Source organism: Alligator mississippiensis, chromosome 1, assembly GCF_030867095.1.
Source record: "Alligator mississippiensis isolate rAllMis1 chromosome 1, rAllMis1, whole genome shotgun sequence".
Taxonomy (NCBI): Eukaryota; Metazoa; Chordata; order Crocodylia; family Alligatoridae; genus Alligator; species Alligator mississippiensis.
The window spans coordinates 62,653,763-62,674,769 of record NC_081824.1 but is presented as its reverse complement, the minus strand read 5'-3'; the positions used below and the strand labels follow the sequence as shown (position 1 = coordinate 62,674,769).

General features: G+C 38.5%; 1 protein-coding gene across 36 annotated transcripts in view; it reads right to left on the bottom strand.

Moving 5' to 3' along the window:
- RIMS1 (regulating synaptic membrane exocytosis 1) overlaps positions 1-21,007 on the bottom strand; it is a 574,877-nt gene that overhangs the window by 184,385 nt on the left and 369,485 nt on the right. For 12 of the 36 annotated variants that reach the window (XM_059731020.1, XM_059731066.1, XM_059731031.1 and 9 more), the window contains exons 17-18: positions 20,697-20,759; positions 12,946-13,035 (exon numbers count right to left, since the gene is read on the bottom strand). The exons of 5 other annotated variants lie outside the window; for them this stretch is intronic. In XM_059731020.1, coding sequence (XP_059587003.1) covers positions 12,946-13,035; positions 20,697-20,759 — 153 coding nt within the window. Of the gene's footprint in view, positions 1-4,556; positions 4,641-12,945; positions 13,036-13,491; positions 13,606-13,974; positions 14,053-20,696; positions 20,760-21,007 lie in introns of all 36 variants that reach the window. 19 more of the 36 variants (XM_059730979.1, XM_059731060.1, XM_059731062.1 and 16 more) reach the window with 6 other exon arrangements.

The window sequence follows — 21,007 nt, the reverse complement described above, 5'->3', positions numbered from 1 at the left end:
TCAGTACTCAAAGTCCACTTCCTTCTTAAGTGTCCAAATTGATTGAAGGATGGGATGGTCAAGATTTCCCCCAACGGTACGGTAAGTTAAGTATTCTAAAGATGAGCCTCCATAACAGAAGGAACATAAATCTAATAGAGTCATTCTAGGCATTTGCCTAATGAAAAATTTGTATTTCTTCTAGATATCCTCAACAGCCTTGATTTCAACGTAATAAATTTGCAATAGCTGGATTACTACTGGTGCCATAGTGGCATATTCCATCCATACATATTGAGCATACATACTTTATCTGACCTCCTAATTCTTGCACAAGTGAAGGTAAATTTCTATCTTTTCCTATCTTACCTTACTGGAACTGGATGACTTCATAAGAGTCCAAGATAGAATGTCAAGGCTAAAAAAATATCCCTTCTCCTCCTATAGCACTTAACCTGTATTTTCCACCTCTCAGTTTAGATGAAAGGATTTTTACAAATCTGATTTTTAAAATAAGTTTAATTTCTAATGTTCCAGGAGAAACTTATGAATATGGAGGCGGGGGTTCTGTACATCTTGCTGATGAAAGCTCTATTTTATAAAAACTAGTGTTATATGTAACATGTTTCAGTATGTATGTATGTGTCTCTTTCTGATTTGGGCTGATTGAATAAAGCACTTGTTTTATATAAATACAACTGGATTTTATAAAGGTCTTTATGCCCCAAACCTCATAAGATCTTACAATGTAACTGAAACCTCTGTGAAAAATGGGTTTCTATTTGTCCCAAAGGTGATGTTCATAGGGTCTTTTACAATTTGAACCATTTTGGACTTTTTCTTTTTGCCTCTTCACACTGTATAAGGGAGGTTTGAAGGTTTTAAAATGTTTTTAAAAAACCAAACTTATTACATTGATCTAAAACATCAAGTTTCCCGTTTTTGCTGGAAGAACTCTGTAAGACCTCAGTGAGGCTTGTTGAGAGCTTTGCCAGCTTAATTGTAGTACAAGGGTCCTGAATATTAAGAAAAGCTTCCATTATCCACAATGTTAATAAAACCCTAGATTTTCCCAATAAAAGGAAAGAAATGAAAAAAAAGGCCCTTTCCTCGTCAACTGCTTGATTTTCATACCCTTTGCTTTTCTCAGCACTTTTGATCTCACCATGCACTGAGCTCTCCAGTTATCACAAACTCTTCCAGCCATCTAGACAGGTTCTATACATGACCAGATTTTCTAATATGAAAACAAAAAATTCTTTCAGTTCTTCTATCCGATATATCATAAAGAAACAAATAATGGATTACACAACCAAACATTTTTTAACCTCTAAAAATTCCAAGGAATTGTGATCTATTTTCTCATCTTCTCTAAATATACTATGAGGTGATTTTTCTGTCATGGCTTGTCAATCATTTTCAGGACAACAAAATCATTTCTGAAGGCTCCCTTCAACAGCTCATTTTGTTCAAAATAATTATTAATACATATGATGTTGCAAATATTGGATTTAAATGATCAAACTAAGAAATTTCACATCTGTAAGCCATATGTTTAAGAAATCAGTTGCTCATAAAGAACTCACACTGCTTCAGTCCTGCAGTTATCTTGAGCACAGAATTCAAATTGGACCAATTTGTATGATAATTCTGGGATGTACATAAATGAGAAATGGGATGACATCTGTCAAATTCAATTTATCTATGAAGCAATGATTTAAACTTCAGTATGAAAAGCTAGTCAGCCAGCCCAGTCTGTCACTCTGAGCCTCCCACATCAGTTGTCAACCTGACAAGCATTTATAAAAGCACATCAAAAGAAAAGCAAATGCCAGTACTAAATGGCAATAGCCCAGAAAAGAAAAAAAAACTACTGCAAAATAAATTTAAGAGAAATAATTAGTGTGAAATGTAAAAATAAAAAAATCCAATTTCGTAAATGTAGTTTGGTTTTGGTCCTGTCTTGCATTCTGTGCCCTAGAAGGAATGCACAGAGAGGAAGGGGGACGGGAGAATATTAACTGCTTTTAAAATGTTTGCTTTATTAACTATTTCACTGTTGATGAATTCAGCAGAATCTTGCAGTTGCTCTGAGTTTGTAAGTCAAGTCTGAAATAACTGGAGTAGCTGAGTGTTATCAGCTTGGTCCCAGTCCTCTGCACTATAGACTTGTAATTATTGATGGGATAAAGTATATTTAAAAACTGAATCACCTTTTGGGAAAGACCAGGGAGTGAGCTTATATTTCAGGCTCCACAAGGTTCACTTCCTCCTAACTTCTGTGTAAATACATATTTTTACCTGGCCTAAAGAGGTTAAACTACTTCAGAAACTTGCATCCAAACTCAGTGGAAACATATAGGCTGTCTCTCTCACTCACTTCTCCAATCCAACCTCAACCTCAAAGACCCTAAGTTGCTGTAACTTCTCTATGTTATAGAGAAGAAAACAGTGAAAATAAATAGTGAACAGGCTGCAACCAGCTAAGGTTTGGTGTATGCTTTCTTCAGACTCCTCTGCCAGCCAGTCACACCAGCTAGATTAGCAAATTAGAAGACTGTAGTATATTGCTTCTTTTATAATGCCTAAAGAAAGACACCAGATTCAACATGAAAATGGACTGTGCCATTTTTTCTGGATGAAAAAGCAATACAAAACAATTTCCCATTTATACAGACACTTTATTGTGATGTTCAGTAAAACTAAAACACACCAAGTGATAAGAATATAGGTTGCCTATACACACGCTCGGAGGTGCGTGGAGTGGGGGGTGTTTTAATTACAGCAGTTCTTGTGCAGTTGCTCTAATTAAAATGCTGCAGTGTCTCATGTATTAAGCCCCTATGAATTTAAAAGTGGCTGAAGGACACTTTATCAAATACTCATTTGCTGTGGTTTAAGTTAAAGTGCCCTGTAGAATTTTTAAACACGTGAGGGCTTAATGCATGTTACATTGCATTAATGCTGCAGAGTTCTATATAGAATACAGGGCAAACTCGATTAATTAGAATACCAAGTATGTGTATAGGCAGCTATATGTTATAGATTAGGTCCTGAAGTGTTCCGGAAAACTCCCAGTGACATTTTACTGAGACTATGACAATAATATTTTTGGTAAGATATTATAGTAGCAGGGAGAAATTCTGGCTCTTTTGAAGTCAATGACAAAAATACCCCTGACTTCAGGAGGAGCTAGAATTTATCCTTGAGATGTATACTTTATGCACATGATGCACTGAAGTTAATGAGTATCTTTGCATGGAATTCAATGAAAAGAAAATCACTTGAAGATGCTCATGTTAATAAACTATATGATCTAATTAGGTTATGATCTAATTCTTGAATAGTTTCCCTATAGAAATACCAATTATTATTATTAGTAGTAGTAGTAGTATTAATAATAATAGATTATATTGGGCCTAATTTTATGATTATCAAAATTTTCAGGTGTTCAGTAACTGTAAACTAGTTGTGGAGTAATTGCTTAATAAATTTTATTTTATAAGTAAAAACACTGAATTTTACTTGTGCAAAAGGAAATACAATCCAGATAATCCTATAGACTTGATATTGCCTTCAGTGAAGCTGGTGACAATAAACCTAATACAAGAAAAGGCAAGGCAAGGCAAGACAGATTTTGGTGCAAATGTAACTACAGTTGGTACACTTAAGCAGAAAGAGAATAACAGCACTAAAGTAACTGAATTGCATCTTTCATTGTGAGAGTTGTGACAGTTTAAACCCCATAAGAGTTTTCACACACAATTTAAAAAAATAAGAATTGAATTATTTTTTTAATAATTTACAGTGGTTTAAAGGCGTAGAAATTAAATCTTACTTGTGCATTACAGTATAAGTGCTGAATTAATATCTGTCTGCTTTAATTAAGAGTGGATATAGCAGAAAAATAAGACAAGACAGGAGAAAAATGTTAATATTACAAAAAAAATAGCACTCAAAACTGATTTAAATAAGAAAAATACAAGAAAGGAAAACAATGGAAGGTTCTTACATTTATCACATTCGGCAAATCAGCATATAAAGTGGATAACCTGTGAATAATATTACTTTAGGAAAGAATTTACTAACAGTGCCAATTATAATATGTACCAATTAATATGTACTAAAAATCTCTCTTTTCATGAACCAGGTTTTTTTTTCTCATAAGCAGTTTGTTGAGCAACGGACATCTAAATGAAAACAAAAGATAATTATCGTCCAGGCTCTGTGACATGTATTAATATTTTATAAAGCACCATGAGGGGGGGTTGGGAGGAAATCTACATTTATAAAACAAGAGAAAAACCAAATGCAGAGTCTACTAATATGAAATTATTATTTCCAGACAACTTCTTTTAGAAGCTGAAACTTGGAATGTTCAAACAATTATAATATTTGCTTGGACATAAATCCCTTGATGCTTTATAAAAACTCAACAAAATGCAGAGATGAAATGTGAGCTGGTACTTTATTTTGGAATTCTCAACATTAAGCTTTATTAAATGTTGTTTAATATACTTCTCTGAAAGTGCAGGATGCAGTAAACCACTTTTCAATTAGGAGGAGTTGACTAGTACCTGTCATCCTCCGGAGATGCATGCTGGATATGAATCCTGGGACTAGTAGGTCGTCTCCTCTCTAGGGAGGGGGACCATCTACCCCTGTTTGCCCATTCAATAGAACAGGAAAAAAAAAACAGGACATTTAGTTTGTGATAAAATTAAAGTAGATATGGGAACTAAGACTGGAAAAATACCCCACAAAGTCACAATAGTAATTTTTTTAATTTAAAAATGTTTGTTTCTAATATTTTTTTTAAATGTGGATATACCTTTCTTATGTCACTTGTGGCATTTTTTCTATACAGCAGAGCAAATAATTAAAATCTTCCTGCATAATCATAGAATGAAGTAAATGTTCTAACTGTATTTGAAATAGGCCCAAATCTCAAAACTTGTCATTCATACAACATGTGACAGTTCTAAACCAGAAGCGCTTTTCAGGATTGAATGGCAGTTATTTACTGTTAAGTAAGTAATAGATTTTTTCTCCTTTAACTCTTTTCATTAACCAATATATTTAGAGTAAAAAAAATATGATTTTAAATTACACAAAAAACTGAAAGGCATAAAATTACCTTCTCATAGAGCTCATCTTAAGTAATGACTATGTAGACATCTGCTCCATGCCTCAGCTTTTAGAGACCCCTATTCAATCTGCAGTTTAAAGGCTCTAAGTAGTCAATAGCTTCCAACATACAGCAGTTGTGCACGTTTGGTTCTGCATTTATGGAGGACACTGTGTATTTCAAAGGTCCCTGGCAGGTGTTATTTCAATCATTCCATGGCCTTTTTATGCCATAAAAACACTGCACCATATGCACAACTTCACATGCAAAGACCAACTGTCCAGAGGGGGGAAATGTGGCTTGTGCTACCCCTACTGGCCAGCTGGGGAACTCTTTAAGCTCCATGTTGGTCAGCAGCACAACTGTAGAAGTGAAAGGATGCTAGGTCCCAGGAGCTGGGTAAGGAGGTTGCTGGGGGAAGAAATCCCTGTCCTTCACAGAGGCAGACTGGCCAAAGATGCCCTTTCTCAGCACTGGACAAAGCTGGGCAAAACTGGGAAGGGGGAAAAGACCCTCTCCAGTACCAAACAAAGTATACCAAATCTCTCTCTGGCACTGAGCAAAGCACAGGGTTTAGTCAGGTGGGGGAAAATTACCTGGCCAGCACAGAGCAAGGCATACCGGGTGCACTGTGCAGAGCAAGGGCTACAGATTCACTCCTTCCTCCTTGCACTGAGCAAAGCATAGGGTGTGTGGGAGAGGTCTCGCTAAATGCAGCAAGAGGGTGGAATCCTTGGCCCTTGCTCCAAGCAGGGCAAGGGTTTCTCCATGTGCCTAGCTCCATGCCAGGGGGGTAATTCTCCACCACAACATACTCTGTGCTTTGCTCAGCATGGGGAGAGGGAATCCTTAGCACCCTGCTCTATTCCCAGGGAGAGATTTCTCTCACTTTGCTCAGTGTGTAAGGGAATAGGGGTGGAGGGGTGGGGAGCGGACAGGATTGCCAACTCCCCCCAAAAATCTAGCTGACAAATCTGCAAACTTTTTACTGACAATCAAATGTTTTTACTGATGCATGCTTTTGCTAATACATGCTTCACATAATATAAACCACCACCCAGAGAGTGGTGGTGGATGGTTCCTTCTCTGCCTGGAGGGAGGTGGGCAGTGGGGTCCCGCAGGGTTCGGTCCTCGGACTGATATTATTCAATATATTCATCAGCGATTCAGACGAGGGCTTGAAGAGCACCCTCTCCAAGTTCGCTGATAATACCAAGTTATGGGGTAAAGTTAGTACACCGGAGGGCAGGGAGCAGATTCAGGCTGACCTGGACAGGTTGGATCAATGGGCAGAGAGAAATAGGATGCAATTTAATAAAGATAAATGTAAGGTACTCCACCTGGAAAGGAGGAACCCCCAGCACACCTATAGAAGTCAGCTACAATAATGTTCTACATTTTTGTTGGTGGCTGGTTGGTCATTTTTATGGTTAGCTGGCCATTTTTATCATGCAATAATTACATGTATCATGTCTAAATTTACTAACAACTAACTAGTTAATTACAAATACATGTAACATGTGCCAGGGACCAAAGATACAATATTCTTTAGTGCGTGTTCTTCACACTGCATTCCCACTATTGACTTTATTTTCTAGGAGCAGAGCTTGCAGCACCAAGCATTCAATCTTTTCTGGGTAATTGCTTTTCCAGAAACAGAGCTCATTTTTTGAAATATTGATTTCTTCCTAATTCACTTTTTTAGCAAAGCTGACACAGGAAGAAATGATGGGATTCACTTGATTCAGGTCAACTTATCCCTGAAAATGCTACTAGGACTGTGGGTAGGAAGCCCTCACAGATATGTACAATTCTCATGAAACATAATTACTGGGGTTGGACTAGATGACTTTTGATGTCCTTTCCCACCCTGTAATTCTATGATCCTTTTGAGAAGTGTAAGTATTAGCCATTATTTTTCCTGTTAATTTTAACTTTGTTATATTTCTTTGACAGTTAAGTGAAAGATAATATGATATTTATATGATATCATATTTATATATCATATTTATATGATTTTTACATTTTGGTAAATAGAAATTAGTTACAGTAATTTGGGCACTTTCGAGAAAAATATGTGCAATCTAGTTTCACTTTTTATGGTCATTCTGCTGTACTCTAATAACGACCAGGCACTTTTTCATTGTTATGAAAAATAAATACTAAAGAAAAATATTCAGAAATAAGTGGCATAAGGAGCACCGATATTTTCATGGAATATTTTTCTTTACAAAATATAATTAATTTAGAATAATAAACGAATAATATAGTATAAACCTACAGTAATATTGTTTATTTAGTTGTGAAAACAGGCGAATTCATTAAAAAAAAAAAATCGAAGGATGTCTTTTTTGCTACAAAAATATCCACAACTATCTATTACTTTACTTTCTGAGGCAAACTTCCAGTCCATTTATTAAGGAATAGGGTTCATTTATGGAACATGCAAATAAAGCTTTCAGGGAGATTGAGCATCCTTTGCACATTTAGGTAGATCTTTCATAAAAGTTTCAAAAGGAAATAAGTTGTTAGTAGCTAATTTTTCTCACCACAGCAAGAGTTAAAGAAAATGTTAATGCATCAGTGCACTCAGTCAAAGCCCTTAATATGCTGATATTCTTTATAAACATTAAATGTTTTAATATAATTAATTTTGATCATGCAGTGTGAACTTTGATAACATGCTCTTTTTCATTAACTTCAAATGGTGCAGAACTTTTTCTACTGTACGAGGCATGTACAACATTACAACACAGGCAAACATGCAAAACTACTATCTTCCAATTTGGTTTAAACAAAGGGGAAAAAAAACTACAGTGCAGTACGCACCTATTAGTAACAAATATTACATTACTTTGCAACTACTTGAAATCCAAATTACCACATTAAAGCCAGAACTCTAAAAATCATGCAGTATAAACACAGTCAATTTCCTAATATATATATTTTTCTTTTTCTCATTTACTTATAGGCAAATTACATTTTTTTTAACCTGAAGCAGGATAGGGCCCTAGTAAAGGGAGAAGAAACAACAGTTCCAACCTCTCTAATATCTATTTGTACCAATTACATTAAGTGATTTTTGCAAGCAGTGCAGTTGCAGGATGGCCAGAGTGGGCACTAGATTTATGCACTCTGGGTTGGGGGCTCCATGGGTCCCCTGAATGCTGGATCTGCCACCTACTCTAGCCAGGCGAGGACTGTGCCAAACATGGTGCCTGCTCCAATCAGTATGGGACCTACACAGAACAGCTAGAACAGGTCCCACTTGCTGCCTATGTTCTGATCTTGCCAGAGCGAGCACTGCAGGTGCTGCATCCAGCATTTGGCGAGGGAGGAGGTAGGGTATTCATAGGCCCAATCCATCCTGTGAAGCCAACCACTCACCATACATCTGGCCCATGGGCCAGATGAGTTTCACACCCTGATTTATATTATGCTGAAAACTTAATAGCTCTTCTATACTTCTACACAAACAGCTACCATCCTTCTGGTTTGGGAGTAGTCAACACACAGCAATACAGCACCCTAACTTAGTGGTATAGACATACAAAACTATTTAAACAAAGTCGCCTCTGAAAGTCAATTAATCACAATGTACTTTTCAATATCTTCTTTCACAACAAACACCACCCAGGAACTGCACTAAACAGTCTTAGTAGTAGGGAAATTTGTTAAGCTTGTTCAGTAACACCCTGATTCCATTTTATATACATTCATTGCTGAATACAGTAGCAGAGGAAAGCATTCAATGATACCTTTAATAGAAAGCCAAGTCAGATCACCAGTGCCAGCATTCCACAAAAGAGTAAAATTCATTGATGTTAAGAGTAAATAATACAGATGCAATAGCCAGATGCTCAAAGAACAACCAAGGTGCAATATCTAAATAAATTAACTTCTGCATAAAACTTTGTATATGCTGGAAAAAAAAATTCTCTAAAACACAGAAGATAAAAGCTCTCCTAATGCTACACAAACATTAGTATATCTCAACTATGTTTTTCATTTGTCTTCTATCACGAAGTAAAAATGCCTGATTATCATTCTAAATGGTAAATACAATACTAGAAAGAGCGTTGAAAACAGGGTTGTCTGCTATAAAACGTTAACCGGCAAACAAAGCATTTTATTGCTAGTTAACTAAACAAAACCAACAGCATTTAGCTAAAAACCAATGCACAGCCATTTTTAATATCATTTCACACTTCATTTTCTTTATATTTTCTGAGACAAAAGGGAGCCACAGCATAGCTTTACATGTATAAATATAGTTATGATTCCAATGAAAGAAAAATATGGCAACCATGTTTGGGATTCTTTCTTTGTACATCTTTCCCATAAACAGAGAATGCTATTTAGATACTGAGACCAGATGTTCAAAAAATAACCATTTTAAGCATTTATTTCCTGTTGAATAAAATCTTACAATTATATATTGAAAAAATCCACCAACGAAAATAAGAAAAATAATACAACTGCACACAATATAATATAGCTAACAGCTACAACAACTGCAACTGCTAACAATATAATATAGCCAATCTCTTGGATGAAATATGGACAAATGTATTAAGTAAGCGGGGGGGGGGGGTAGGGGCTGAAATTCCCCTAATATCCACTTTCTCCAAAACAAAATATGCATGTTTGTGCTATTCTAAATTAAAACAGATACTGAAAGAACAAGCAGGAGCTTGGGCTGATCAAATCAACTGAATGTCAATACAGATACACTGGAGTCATGCAGCCCACATTACTTCATTATCCATCACAAAAGTGTCACATACACTTTGAAGAAGAGATAATAAAATGGAATCTTACTGTAATCCCACAAGAAGGTGCCCAACTACGCTCAACTGCCTACCACTACTCCTGGAACTTCCAGAGAGAGGAACAGTGCCACTCCAGAGGGTGGAACAGGGTGGAAACTTAGAGCATCAAAGGTGTTGTAGTTCAAAAGCACACCATTGCCATTTTCTCAGCACTGACGCACAGTTCGTCATTTATACAAACACATGCGACACAGCAGTGGGCGCCTCAGCTTGATTAATCAAGTCTGCCCCAATGCACAGAGCAGACAAATGTAGACGTAGAAAAAGAAAATATTTAAAACTAAGAGTTTAAAACAGAGAGGAAACCAAATATACAAGAAAAGGACCTTGTGCTTGACTTCAGACTAGCATGTCTGACCATCTCTCTACCACTCCACAGTGGTACAATATTATCTTATCTAAAGACCATGGATGAGTCAACAAAATCTAATGTTAAACAGTGATAGAGCTTATTGATAAGCCTAAAAAGATCAGTACATACATTTTTTCCATAAGAAAAGATCAGCACAACTGTGATAGCTTCTACTCGCATCTAAGATGGAAAAGAATCTTGGAAATACCATGTTTCTAGATAGCTCTCAAGCTACATTTAGCTTCAGCTCAGATTTTTTTCCTCAAAAAAACTGCTTTACTGCTTAGAAACTATACATTTCTCCAAGTTTTTAAAATGACAAGTAGAGTTTAAGTAGCAATTATTCAGAGTATTTTGTCGAACATACAAAAAAAATAAAAGGAAGTTCATATTTAATAGATCAGGCCTTGGATATGGATTAGAGGCACACTGGTTGATACACTGGTCCAATATCGGATCGGCACCGATACAGAAAAATTTGACAGCATCAGAAATCGGCTTTTTTTTGCCTGATGTGGCTGATAAATTATCCATGCATGCATACAGCCTCAGCATGCACGCAGTCAGGAGCACAGCCCAGCGGCTTGGAGAGCAGCATCTGGCTATAAGTCGTGCTATAATAAGCCTGTTGTGGGGAAAGGCGGGTGGTGGAGGCAGATCAAGGCAGATCAAGTGGGGAAGGGAAAGGCACTGCCCAGCCAAGGCAGGTCAGGGTGCGGGACAGAGCTGTGAGCAGCTTGTCAGGAGGGTGCAAGGAGGGGGAGTGGTGGCTCCCACCACTGTGTGCACCCCAGGAGGGTATGGGGGGGGGGGCGTGTGCCCCCAGATATGCACATGAGGTGGGGCAGGCTTTCATTGCAGGCTGCAGCCAGCGGCTGCGCCAGACTCTTCCTGGTGGGGGGCTGGGCAGGGCTGCATTTGGGGTGGGCAGAGGTAGCACTGGATGGGAGTTACAGGGAGCTATGGTGAATTTTGGGATTGCTGCAGCCCCCTCAGCCCCATCCCAGTGCCACTGCTGCCTGTCCTGAGTGCAACCTGGCCCAGCCCCCTGCTGGGAAGAGCCCAAAGCAGCCCCCCGGCCTCAGCCCACAGCGACAACCTGCCCTGCCCCACATGCAGATCCGGGGGCTCACACAGTGACAAGCCACTTGAAGCTACATCCTATGCCCTGCCCCACTCCGGCTGGGCAGTGCCTGCCCCAGCTCCACTCCCTTCCTCACCATGGGGGCCTCAATCTGCACCCCCATGCCCCTTCCCCCATACTAGACTTACCAGCCCAACGCTGCTCTCTAAGCCATCTGGCTGCATATCAAAACCGGACTGGTATCAGTCGATGTGGCTCCTTAAAAACTGGCCATCGGTAACGGCCCAAAAAATCTGTATCGGTGCACCCCTAATACAGATTGACAGTCATGGCTCTATAACTTCCTTTAATAAGCATATCTGCAGTAGAAATTATCATCCTGGAGCAGAGCTACAAATAGTAAAAGCTGACTGTGTTCTACTGAAGGCACAGTGATTTACATTAATTTTTGGTAGGATATAGAAACTAAGAATTCAATTCTGCTTTTTTAAGAGAAGAAAGCAAAAAAATTAAAATCTCAAAGATAAATCAGCAAAAAATCATAGTCACTTTAGAAGGGCAATGCTGAATGCGTTGTTTGTTTTAACAACCATATTTTGTAGGCTGACTGAGGAGCAACTTTATATTACTATTCTGCATATTAATTGAGTATGTGCCTCCTGGATGACATCTTGGTTCTACTAAACCTAATGGGTGTTTTGTCATTAACTTCAATAGAGCTAGGATTTCACATTAAAATTGCAAGATTTATTACCAAACAAACTACAAATATTTTTAAAAACCCTATGAAGACATAATCACATCAAATTACAAAATGCATGTATTTGGTTCACCTCTGATTTTTTATGAAACTAGCTCCAAAGCTGAAGTTCAGAAGGCACCTATAAATGTTTCTGTTCATCACAGCAAATGCAACTATATTTCATTTAAATTTCTCAGATATCTTCTTATAGCTTATAGAAACCTATATATAGTATCATATTGTGAAAAAAATTATTAGATTGCTTTGCCTTGTAATTTAAGCAAACTCAACAATTGATGCAGAAGATTAGATTTAGAAAATGATAAAGCTTGGTTCGTTGGCTTGTGAAAATTAATATATATATATAGTTAAATAAATTAAAATTCAGATTTGAAAAATGAGAGTTTAGTGTCAGGATTTGTCTCTTAATTCATATAATTTGCAAAATGTGTCACCATCTCATTTGCAGTCTGCAGAGTGGGTAAGAAATAAATGTAATAAATTTTAGCAGATGATAATGGGAATTAACAATATTGTGGTGCTTGTCCAAAGTACTTCACATAACACTGCAATGCTATTATCAGCATACTGAGGACTTTTTAAAACAATGACATCAACTTGAACTAAAAAAGGGAAAAGAAACCAGAAGCGGTTATAAACCACATCACACAATTTGCATGACATCTATGAGTACAGGGTCAAAAATGTCTTCAAATACCAAAGCAGACATGATTGTACAAACATGTAGAAGGCTCATATGGAGGAAAACAAAATGGATAAAGATCACCAGCACAGATGATAAGAAATTCATAAGTCTTTATTTTATACCTTTCTCGTTCTGGTGAATGCAAACTAGTGTCTGGTCTCAAGCAGTTGGTACTAGCACTCCTAGCCCTGTCAAGGGAGGGCTGTAGTTCACTAGTGCCAGTGCATTGCATCCAATGGTAGAAGAGAAAGAAAAAGAAAACAAAGAAAGGAATACAATGTTAGATATTAAATCATAAAATAATGTTATTTTTACACAAAATGTAGAATCACAATGATTTAATTAATAAAGATGTAAGAGAGCCAACTGGATGACAGTGTGAAGATTTGTTAAAATAAAAGAAACAAAAGATTATGCTTGAAATTATCTGCATAAGAATCTGAAGTAGTTAAGACCATAAAATGAGACTAAACAATACCTATTTATGAGAAAGTGGAACAGGAAGTACTAAAATAATACATCCAGCTTTTATTACTAGGAATAAATCTACACCAACACAAAAGGATGGGATACAGCACATCTTAGGTGAAAGCAATTTATAATGACATCAACCTGGAAAGCCACATTACATACTTAACAGGAAGGGGCACTTCTAGTCAGTTTCTTACCTAATCAATGAATCATCTGTAAATTTCGGTATTCGTGAGTTAAGGCAATCACGAAGGAGAGAAATATCCTGTCTAATCACCGATTTGGTCTTAGCATATGCAGGCAGAGTTGAGCTTTATAAATTAAAATAATTTAAAATGAAATATAAATAAAATAAAATAAAAAGAAAGTTCACACAATCAGAATCACACACAACCACAAAACCAGAAATGAGGGTATAAGAGAACAAAACTGTAATCCTACACAACCCCAAAACTGATCTTTTAAGTAAAGCTTCAGGATAGAAGGACTTCACCAACACAAGGGCTATACATTACTTATGTACAGGTTAATTTAGATAACTATCAACATTATTTTAAGAGTATATGTTTTAGTTCAATTACTTAAGTTATATGGACAGTATCACTAATTCATTTTAAAAATTATTTTCTTTTTTAATAATTTGAGTGACTACTTAAAGGGCACTCTAAAATACTTCTTACCTGTAAATATTCCAATGAGTACCATTCTTTAGTAAAGGCATCCTGGGTGGTAGTGTTTTATAGTGCCTAACAGAATTTCTTGAATGGGGGAGAATAGGGGCAGGGAGAACATGCCAGAAACAAAAATAAAGGGAAGATAAAATAATGTTGACTAGAATTTAAATTAAGTATAATGCATAATATTATAGCAAGATTGAATACCTATGAAGCACAGGTTTCCCAAGGTATCTCCCCTCCTTCCCTGCCTGCCCTCCCAAGTTAAATTTTAGTAATCAATACATGTAATTTCAGGATTCTACTTTTATTCATCCCAATTTAGTTAACTTACAGAATCATAATAGGTCAGAAATTCTCCCCAAATTAAAATACTTTACAGCTTTTATGATAACTTCTCAAAAATGTTGTTGTAAAGTGTTTAGTTTGTATTTAACTTATTGTTTATTTTCCGGTGAGAACCTGCTTTACTTTAATTTACTTTTATAGTGTAATTATCTCTACTACTTAAATATACAATGAATAAAAAACTTACTAAAAAAAACTTCTGCACAGAGTATCACAACTCAATTTGAGTTGTATTAGTATTAAAAACTCCAACTTATTAAAGTCCCTTAGAGGTTTCATACTAGATTCAGGGACACTTGTTAATTGAAACAATATCAATAATGGTGAGTTAATTTAATTTAAAAGTATAACAACTCCTTTATTAATCAGCATAATAGAGAATTTTTGGGTGCTATGTGACAGCTCTTTGTATTATAATCTCATCTAGAACTTGGAGAGTAAAGCATCCTAGCCAAATGAAGTTACAGGGAAAATGTATAGACAGAGAATGACTACTTAACTTACAATATGGCCCACATAAGTGTAGCTAACTTGGATTAACACCCAAATTCTGATTAACGTCTATACAATTCACAGAAGCAGGACTTTGACAAAGTTGAAAGGGGAACAGACATCCTTGCAGCCCTTCCGAGCTGCAGATACAGTCCTTCCTAAGCATCTCTTGACTCCAACTGAGATTTACAGTCAGATACACATTATAAGGCTGTCCCTTGTAATTATGTTAAGGTGAATCATATCTTTGGACTTGAACACTTCATATTTTGTGGGTTTCCAATTCTGGATCTGGATTCTGCAGCTTGGACCATTTTACTTTGAAGTGACATTGGGGCACATTGGTAGCACTTTAACTGTATTTTACAAGTAGATTTTGAGGTTTTCTGTCAGGGAAATTAAGGCATCTTGATATGGTTCAAGAAGAATGACTTTCAGCCCCAGTCTGAACTTGTGTCAGAAGTTACACTTCAGTTGATCTAGCTCTAAATAAGTACCTAATCAGTCATCCAGGCTGGGGATGTGCCAGCCTATCACTCCCTAGTTTGCCACTGGCATGCCTTATCCATGCTAGTCCAATAGCTGTTTGGACTCAGGTGGACTCTCAACCAAATACATTTATCAGGAAACAAAAAGTAGTTAAATGGATATCTGTTGTGACACTTCCAAAGAACTCCATTATATTACTGCAGAGCATGGAGCTCTTAAATGAACATACAGATCAAATACACTTTTAAAGCCCCATTCTGTTTTTACAGTAGCATCATTTCAAATGACTGTGTAATGTACTCAAATAAGACAGTGAGGAATTAATAACAAAAACTAGACCAAGACATAATGAAGGCAAGTGAAGTAAGATCCTAATTCAGTGCATTCCCTTTCTGACATAATAGCTCTCTCAATTTTTTTGAACTGCAATTTTTTCAGCAGACTATGGACCTGCGAAAGCATGTGGTAATGTTGTTAGACTGACACAAGGGGTCAGACAAAATCCATCAAATTATGTTAGACTTCTGAATGAAGTAAGAATTTTAAAATCTGTAACTCAGCCATTTTTACAGACCATGATACCTTGTGAAGGGAAAGCAATAAGGATAGACTCAGAAAGGAAGAAGGAGCTGCAGAAGAGGGAGCTCAAAGAAGACAGGTTAGAAGAAGGAAATGAAAGCACTGGGCCAGTTCAGAAGAAATTTACGTGTCAGGAAAGGGGGCTAAGAACAACAATTTCCTTAGTCACAGGACTAGATCCCTGATCCCAACAACTGCGCCTTCTGCCTTGCCACACACATGTGCATATCTTGTGTAAAAATTTTGTAGGTTATTCCCTGTTTTATCACACCATTAATTGCTTGAACATTTAGCCAGATACTACTTAAGATGTAATTAACTGGTTAATTATGCCTTGCATGCAAAGTCTGCCAGAGGCCTAATAGTTTACACTCAATGGATTTTAATTAAATAGCTGCATCGATGCTAAGGCCGTTATTAAGTATTAATTAATTAACACTTACTAAGTTTTATGCTGTGTAACATGACTTAATTTTCCCCCTTCAATTCTCTATTATTAGACCCTCTTTTTAAAACTCCTGCCGACAAATTAGTTAAGAGCAAAATGAAACACAGTAGTTCCTCCTGGGCAGAAAAGTATAAAGGGGAAAGAAAGGGATCAGAAGAGTTGCATTGGACTAGGTCATGTTTAGGATTATTTTTCCCCCAAAATTAATTTCCAAGATAAATCTAAATAGAATGCTGACAACAATTCTTAATAATTACTTTTTTTGATAGAAAAGTTTACAGAATTTGTCTTTAATTCTTTTACCTGTACTAACTGGAAAAGATTGTTTGTTTGTTTTTAACTGAAAAAGCCGCTTATATAAAATAATTATAACTCTTATTAAAGTCCCCATAGAAAGAGGTGTAAAAGTTGTCGTGCTTAATTGGCTGGAATTTCTTATAAAAATAAAACATAAACTGAAAAGGTCTCACAGCTCCCAAAATCACAAGGGAGATTTGCAAGAGATTTTTCTTTGATGACCCAAAAACTAATTTATTTTGACATGGATTATAGATCTGAATTAGCCAGTTTATTTTGAGATGGAAATATAGAAATAAAGCACCATTAGACCTTTCCTGCTATACATTTATCTAATTCAATGCTTTGCAGATTCTTATATGCATGTGGAATACAATCTGAGATTAGTCTAGGAGGCTGGGCTACCTTTCTTTTACAACACTTTGCCAAATTTTCACTCTTGCCAATCTAGGGATGGTTCAGATCTGAAATCTATGTTATATGAAGCTCTTTATTTGGGGGTGTTGTTGAAGATGGGCCCAAACTGCAGAGCTTATATCTGAATCCAACTTCTACCCACACTAGGGGAAAAATGAAAAAAATGTTGCCAACTTTTAGTTTACACTTGCTGTGTTGACACAAATACTTAACCAAGTACTAAATGACTACGCAGTAACCAGCGTTACTGTGCAGTCCCATCACCACACGCTTATTTTTAGACGCTACTGAGCAGTAACGTAGCAGTCACAATTCAAGCCTGGTGATGCTATGGTGCCATAGCAACGAGCGTCGCCACTGTGCTGTAGCATCTCATGTAGATGTGCCCACTGTTACTTATTTGCGTGAAGCCAGTGAAGGTCTTCTGAAAGTGGTCCTTTGCTGTGTGTGTGTGTGTGTGTGTGTGTGTGTGTGTGTGTGTAAGACGTACAATGAGTTTTGTGATTTAACTTAAATATTTGTCTGACCCAGTTGGTCACTGTGGCCACAAATATTTCTTATCCCAGGGACAGTAGAAAGCAAGTAAAACAGACTATCAAAGTATTTTAACTAGGCCTGTGCAAATAGGGAAGTATTCAATTTGGATTTGGCTGATTCAGAGGACAGTGATTTGACTCAGAGATTTGGATCACTGTCCTGAATTGATTCAGCTGAATCAGCTTCAGAAGATTTGGCACTGATTCAGAGAGATTCGTATCGGCTGGAAAGAGGCAGGCACAGCCAAGCAGCTGCAGGTTCTCCCGTGGTTCCTCTACTTGTGCCTGCCTCTCCCTGGGCAGGGGAAGCTGTGGGAGAAAGAAGCCCCCATGGCTACCCTGCCTGGCCCCAGCCTAGTCCCAGCACATAAAACAAAACAAAACAAAAAAAAAACCTAAATAAAAATAATAGCCACGCACTCACTGGCTGCAGCAGCAGCAATTTGGGCCTCTGGGCACTCATGGCACAGCCCCCCCCCATGCACTATGGGGCAGTGTGGGGCAGCAGGGATTGCTCCCCCACCCCAGCCTGGCATCCATGCGGCATCTGTCTCACAGCATGGGTGCAGTGCAGCTCAGCAGGGCGCTATGCACTGCCTTGGAGCTGGGGCCACTGGGACTGAGTGCTGCTGGTCTCTGGCCGACACGTGGAGCTGCCCCAGCTCCCAGGCAAATCAAACCAGGGGCTGGGGAATAAAACTGGGGGCTGAGGAATCGAGCTGGGGGAATGTTCAGGTCTCTGAACATTCCCCCAGTTCCCAGTTCGATTCCCCAGCTCCCCGATCTTTCCCCCAGCTCTTCCCGAGGAGTGTGGGACCCCAGATGATGTGAGATAACAGCAGGCTGCTGCTGCCAGCTGGTGATGGTGGTGGCTCTGGGCTATTTCCCCAGCTGACAGCAGCAGCTTATTGAAACCTAGTGCACAGATCTGAGGGCTATGCTCCCGGGAAGAGCTGAGGGAATAACCAGAGAGCTGGGGAATCTAATCAGGAGCTCCAGCTGACAGATGAGGCCGCCCCACCTCTGGGGCAGTATGCAGTGCCCCACTGAGCTGTGCTGCACCCACACTATGGGGCAGCTGCTGCCTGGGGGGGGGGGCTCTGTCACAAGCGCCCAGAGGCCCCAATCGCCACTCTGCAGCCAGTGAGTACAGGGCTTTTTTTTTTAAGTGCTGGGAGGCTGGGCAGGAAGGGAATGGGGCCAGGAAGTGCAGCCACAGGGGCTTGTCCTGCAGCTCCTCTGGCTGTACCGGCCTCTGTCCTGGTGGGGGGAGCCACAGGGGCTGTGCCCTACTGTGGGCTTCCCCCAGCTGGTGCGGGGGGGGGGGGAGGGATGATGCAGGCTTGGCTTGCTCCGGGTGGCAGCAGGGCATAGCCCCCACTCCCAGTACTGCTGTGCCTGCATTAGCACTGGGAGTGGGGGCTCTATCCTGCTGCCACTTGCCAGCTGGCGCGGGGGGTGTGGGATGCAGGCACAGCAGTGCTGAATGCAGGGGCTATGGCCTGCTGCCACTTGCCCCCTTCCGGCTTGGGTGAGCTGCACGCGTATCCCACCCCTCTCACCCCAGCTGGGCAAGGGGCAGTAAGGCAGAGCCCCCAGTCCCAGCGCTGCCGTGCCTGCATCCTGTGCCCTACATCCTCCTCCTCGAGTAATGTGCCCCACCCACCCCAGCTGGGCAGCTTGTCCCAGCTCCAGCCCTAGCACCAATCCCTCCCCCCTCCATGCCCCTTCCCTTCCTCCCTCCCCCAACTCCAACAACCTTACCACCTGGAGACAGCTGGCAGCTGCCCGTTTAGTCTATGGCCAAAACTCTGAATCAGCCAAATCTTTTTCCGAAGCTTTTTTCAATCAATTTGGATGCTTCGAATTGACTCAAAGCTCTTACTTGGTCTCCTGATTCAATTCAGAGTCAGAAATTAGGTCCCCAAATCAGGCCAAATCTCCTCCAAATCAAATCGGCTACCAAAGCTTCACACAGCCCTAATTTTAACCTTCTTAGGTTAGGACTTATATGATTACAGAGTAAAATGGATCGTCTGCTAAATGGCAGCAAGTCATTCTTTATTAGTCTTCTTCAGAATAAACTCAATATTCCAATGGAAAATGTGAAGAGAAATTTCAGGAATTTCTAACTTGTGTATTTTGTATAATTTGTCCGTGTACTCTGATCACACTTTAGTGTGGCTTAACAGGACTATATTTTCTGATTACAGGCTTTTTTCATCTCCGAATGGGAATTCAAGAAGATACAAAAACTAAAGATTTCACTTCCTGAAGGGAGAAAAAAAAATGGTTCATTAAGCACTACAAATTAATTATATATTTTAGGCATTGATCCTGTACTTATACACTGGACTTTAAGGCCAGGGAGTTTCACTGCCTAGAGGGTTGGTCCAAATTCTGTTTTCACCTCCTCCTTTCAAACAGATTTAATTTGGGGTCCAGGTGCACCTGTTCTTATGTCTCTTCTTTTTGAAAAATGGGTACTTCAGCACAAATAAAATTTGACATGTTTCAAATCTCTATATTGGAGTCTCTGGGTTTGGGAATAGCTGTGGCAAGGCCCAGAATGCTCAGATTCCAAATCAACATTCAAACCTTAAGGTGGGCAGTTGTTAGACTTGCCAAGTGAAGTAATAATGTGTCATCCTTATTCATTTAGTCATATGCTCTGAAAAATTATAATCAAGTTTGTTGAAAAACACCCAAACTAATGTTAATATTATATACATAATAATAACAAGAAAAAAATTAAAAACACAAAAAAATAACAAAAAAAGTATAATACTACAATAAGTCTGCCATGCATTGGAAGATCAGGTCTTTTATGACTAGACAGGTAATCCAGCACATAACTATATGCTGCTAAATTGTTTGGATTATTTAAATACAGATGTAACTGTAGACACTTCAATACTTTCATCTGCTTTGATTCTAGTGACCAAATTTAATGTGTCCAAATTTTGGTCAGGTTTTAAAAAGTGAATATATGATCAACAGATTAACATGTCTGGAAATATTATCTTTTACCTACTTGAACATGAATACAACTGAAGGAAACAAATGGGCTTTAAAGTACATAGATATTGACCGTATGTGCTCATTATCAAATTCCCATTTACCTGGTGGTATGTAGGCACTCTGCACTTCTTCCTCGTTTTGCTCTGGGCAGCATAAGAAGCTCACTGCACAGACAGGATGGATGGTGAGTGAAACAGATATATAAATGAAGCATTAGGTGATATGAGTTATGCCGATGATATGCAAACATATGATATGAAAACATAAAAAGGAAACTAGAAACTGACACTGAGATTGTTAGCTCAATAGTGTTCAAACCAAGGCAAATTACAGAATCTCAAAAATGTGAGCAAGAGAGTATCTATGAAAGCTAATTCTTTTTAAAAGAAAAAAAAAATGCGAGTTACTTAAG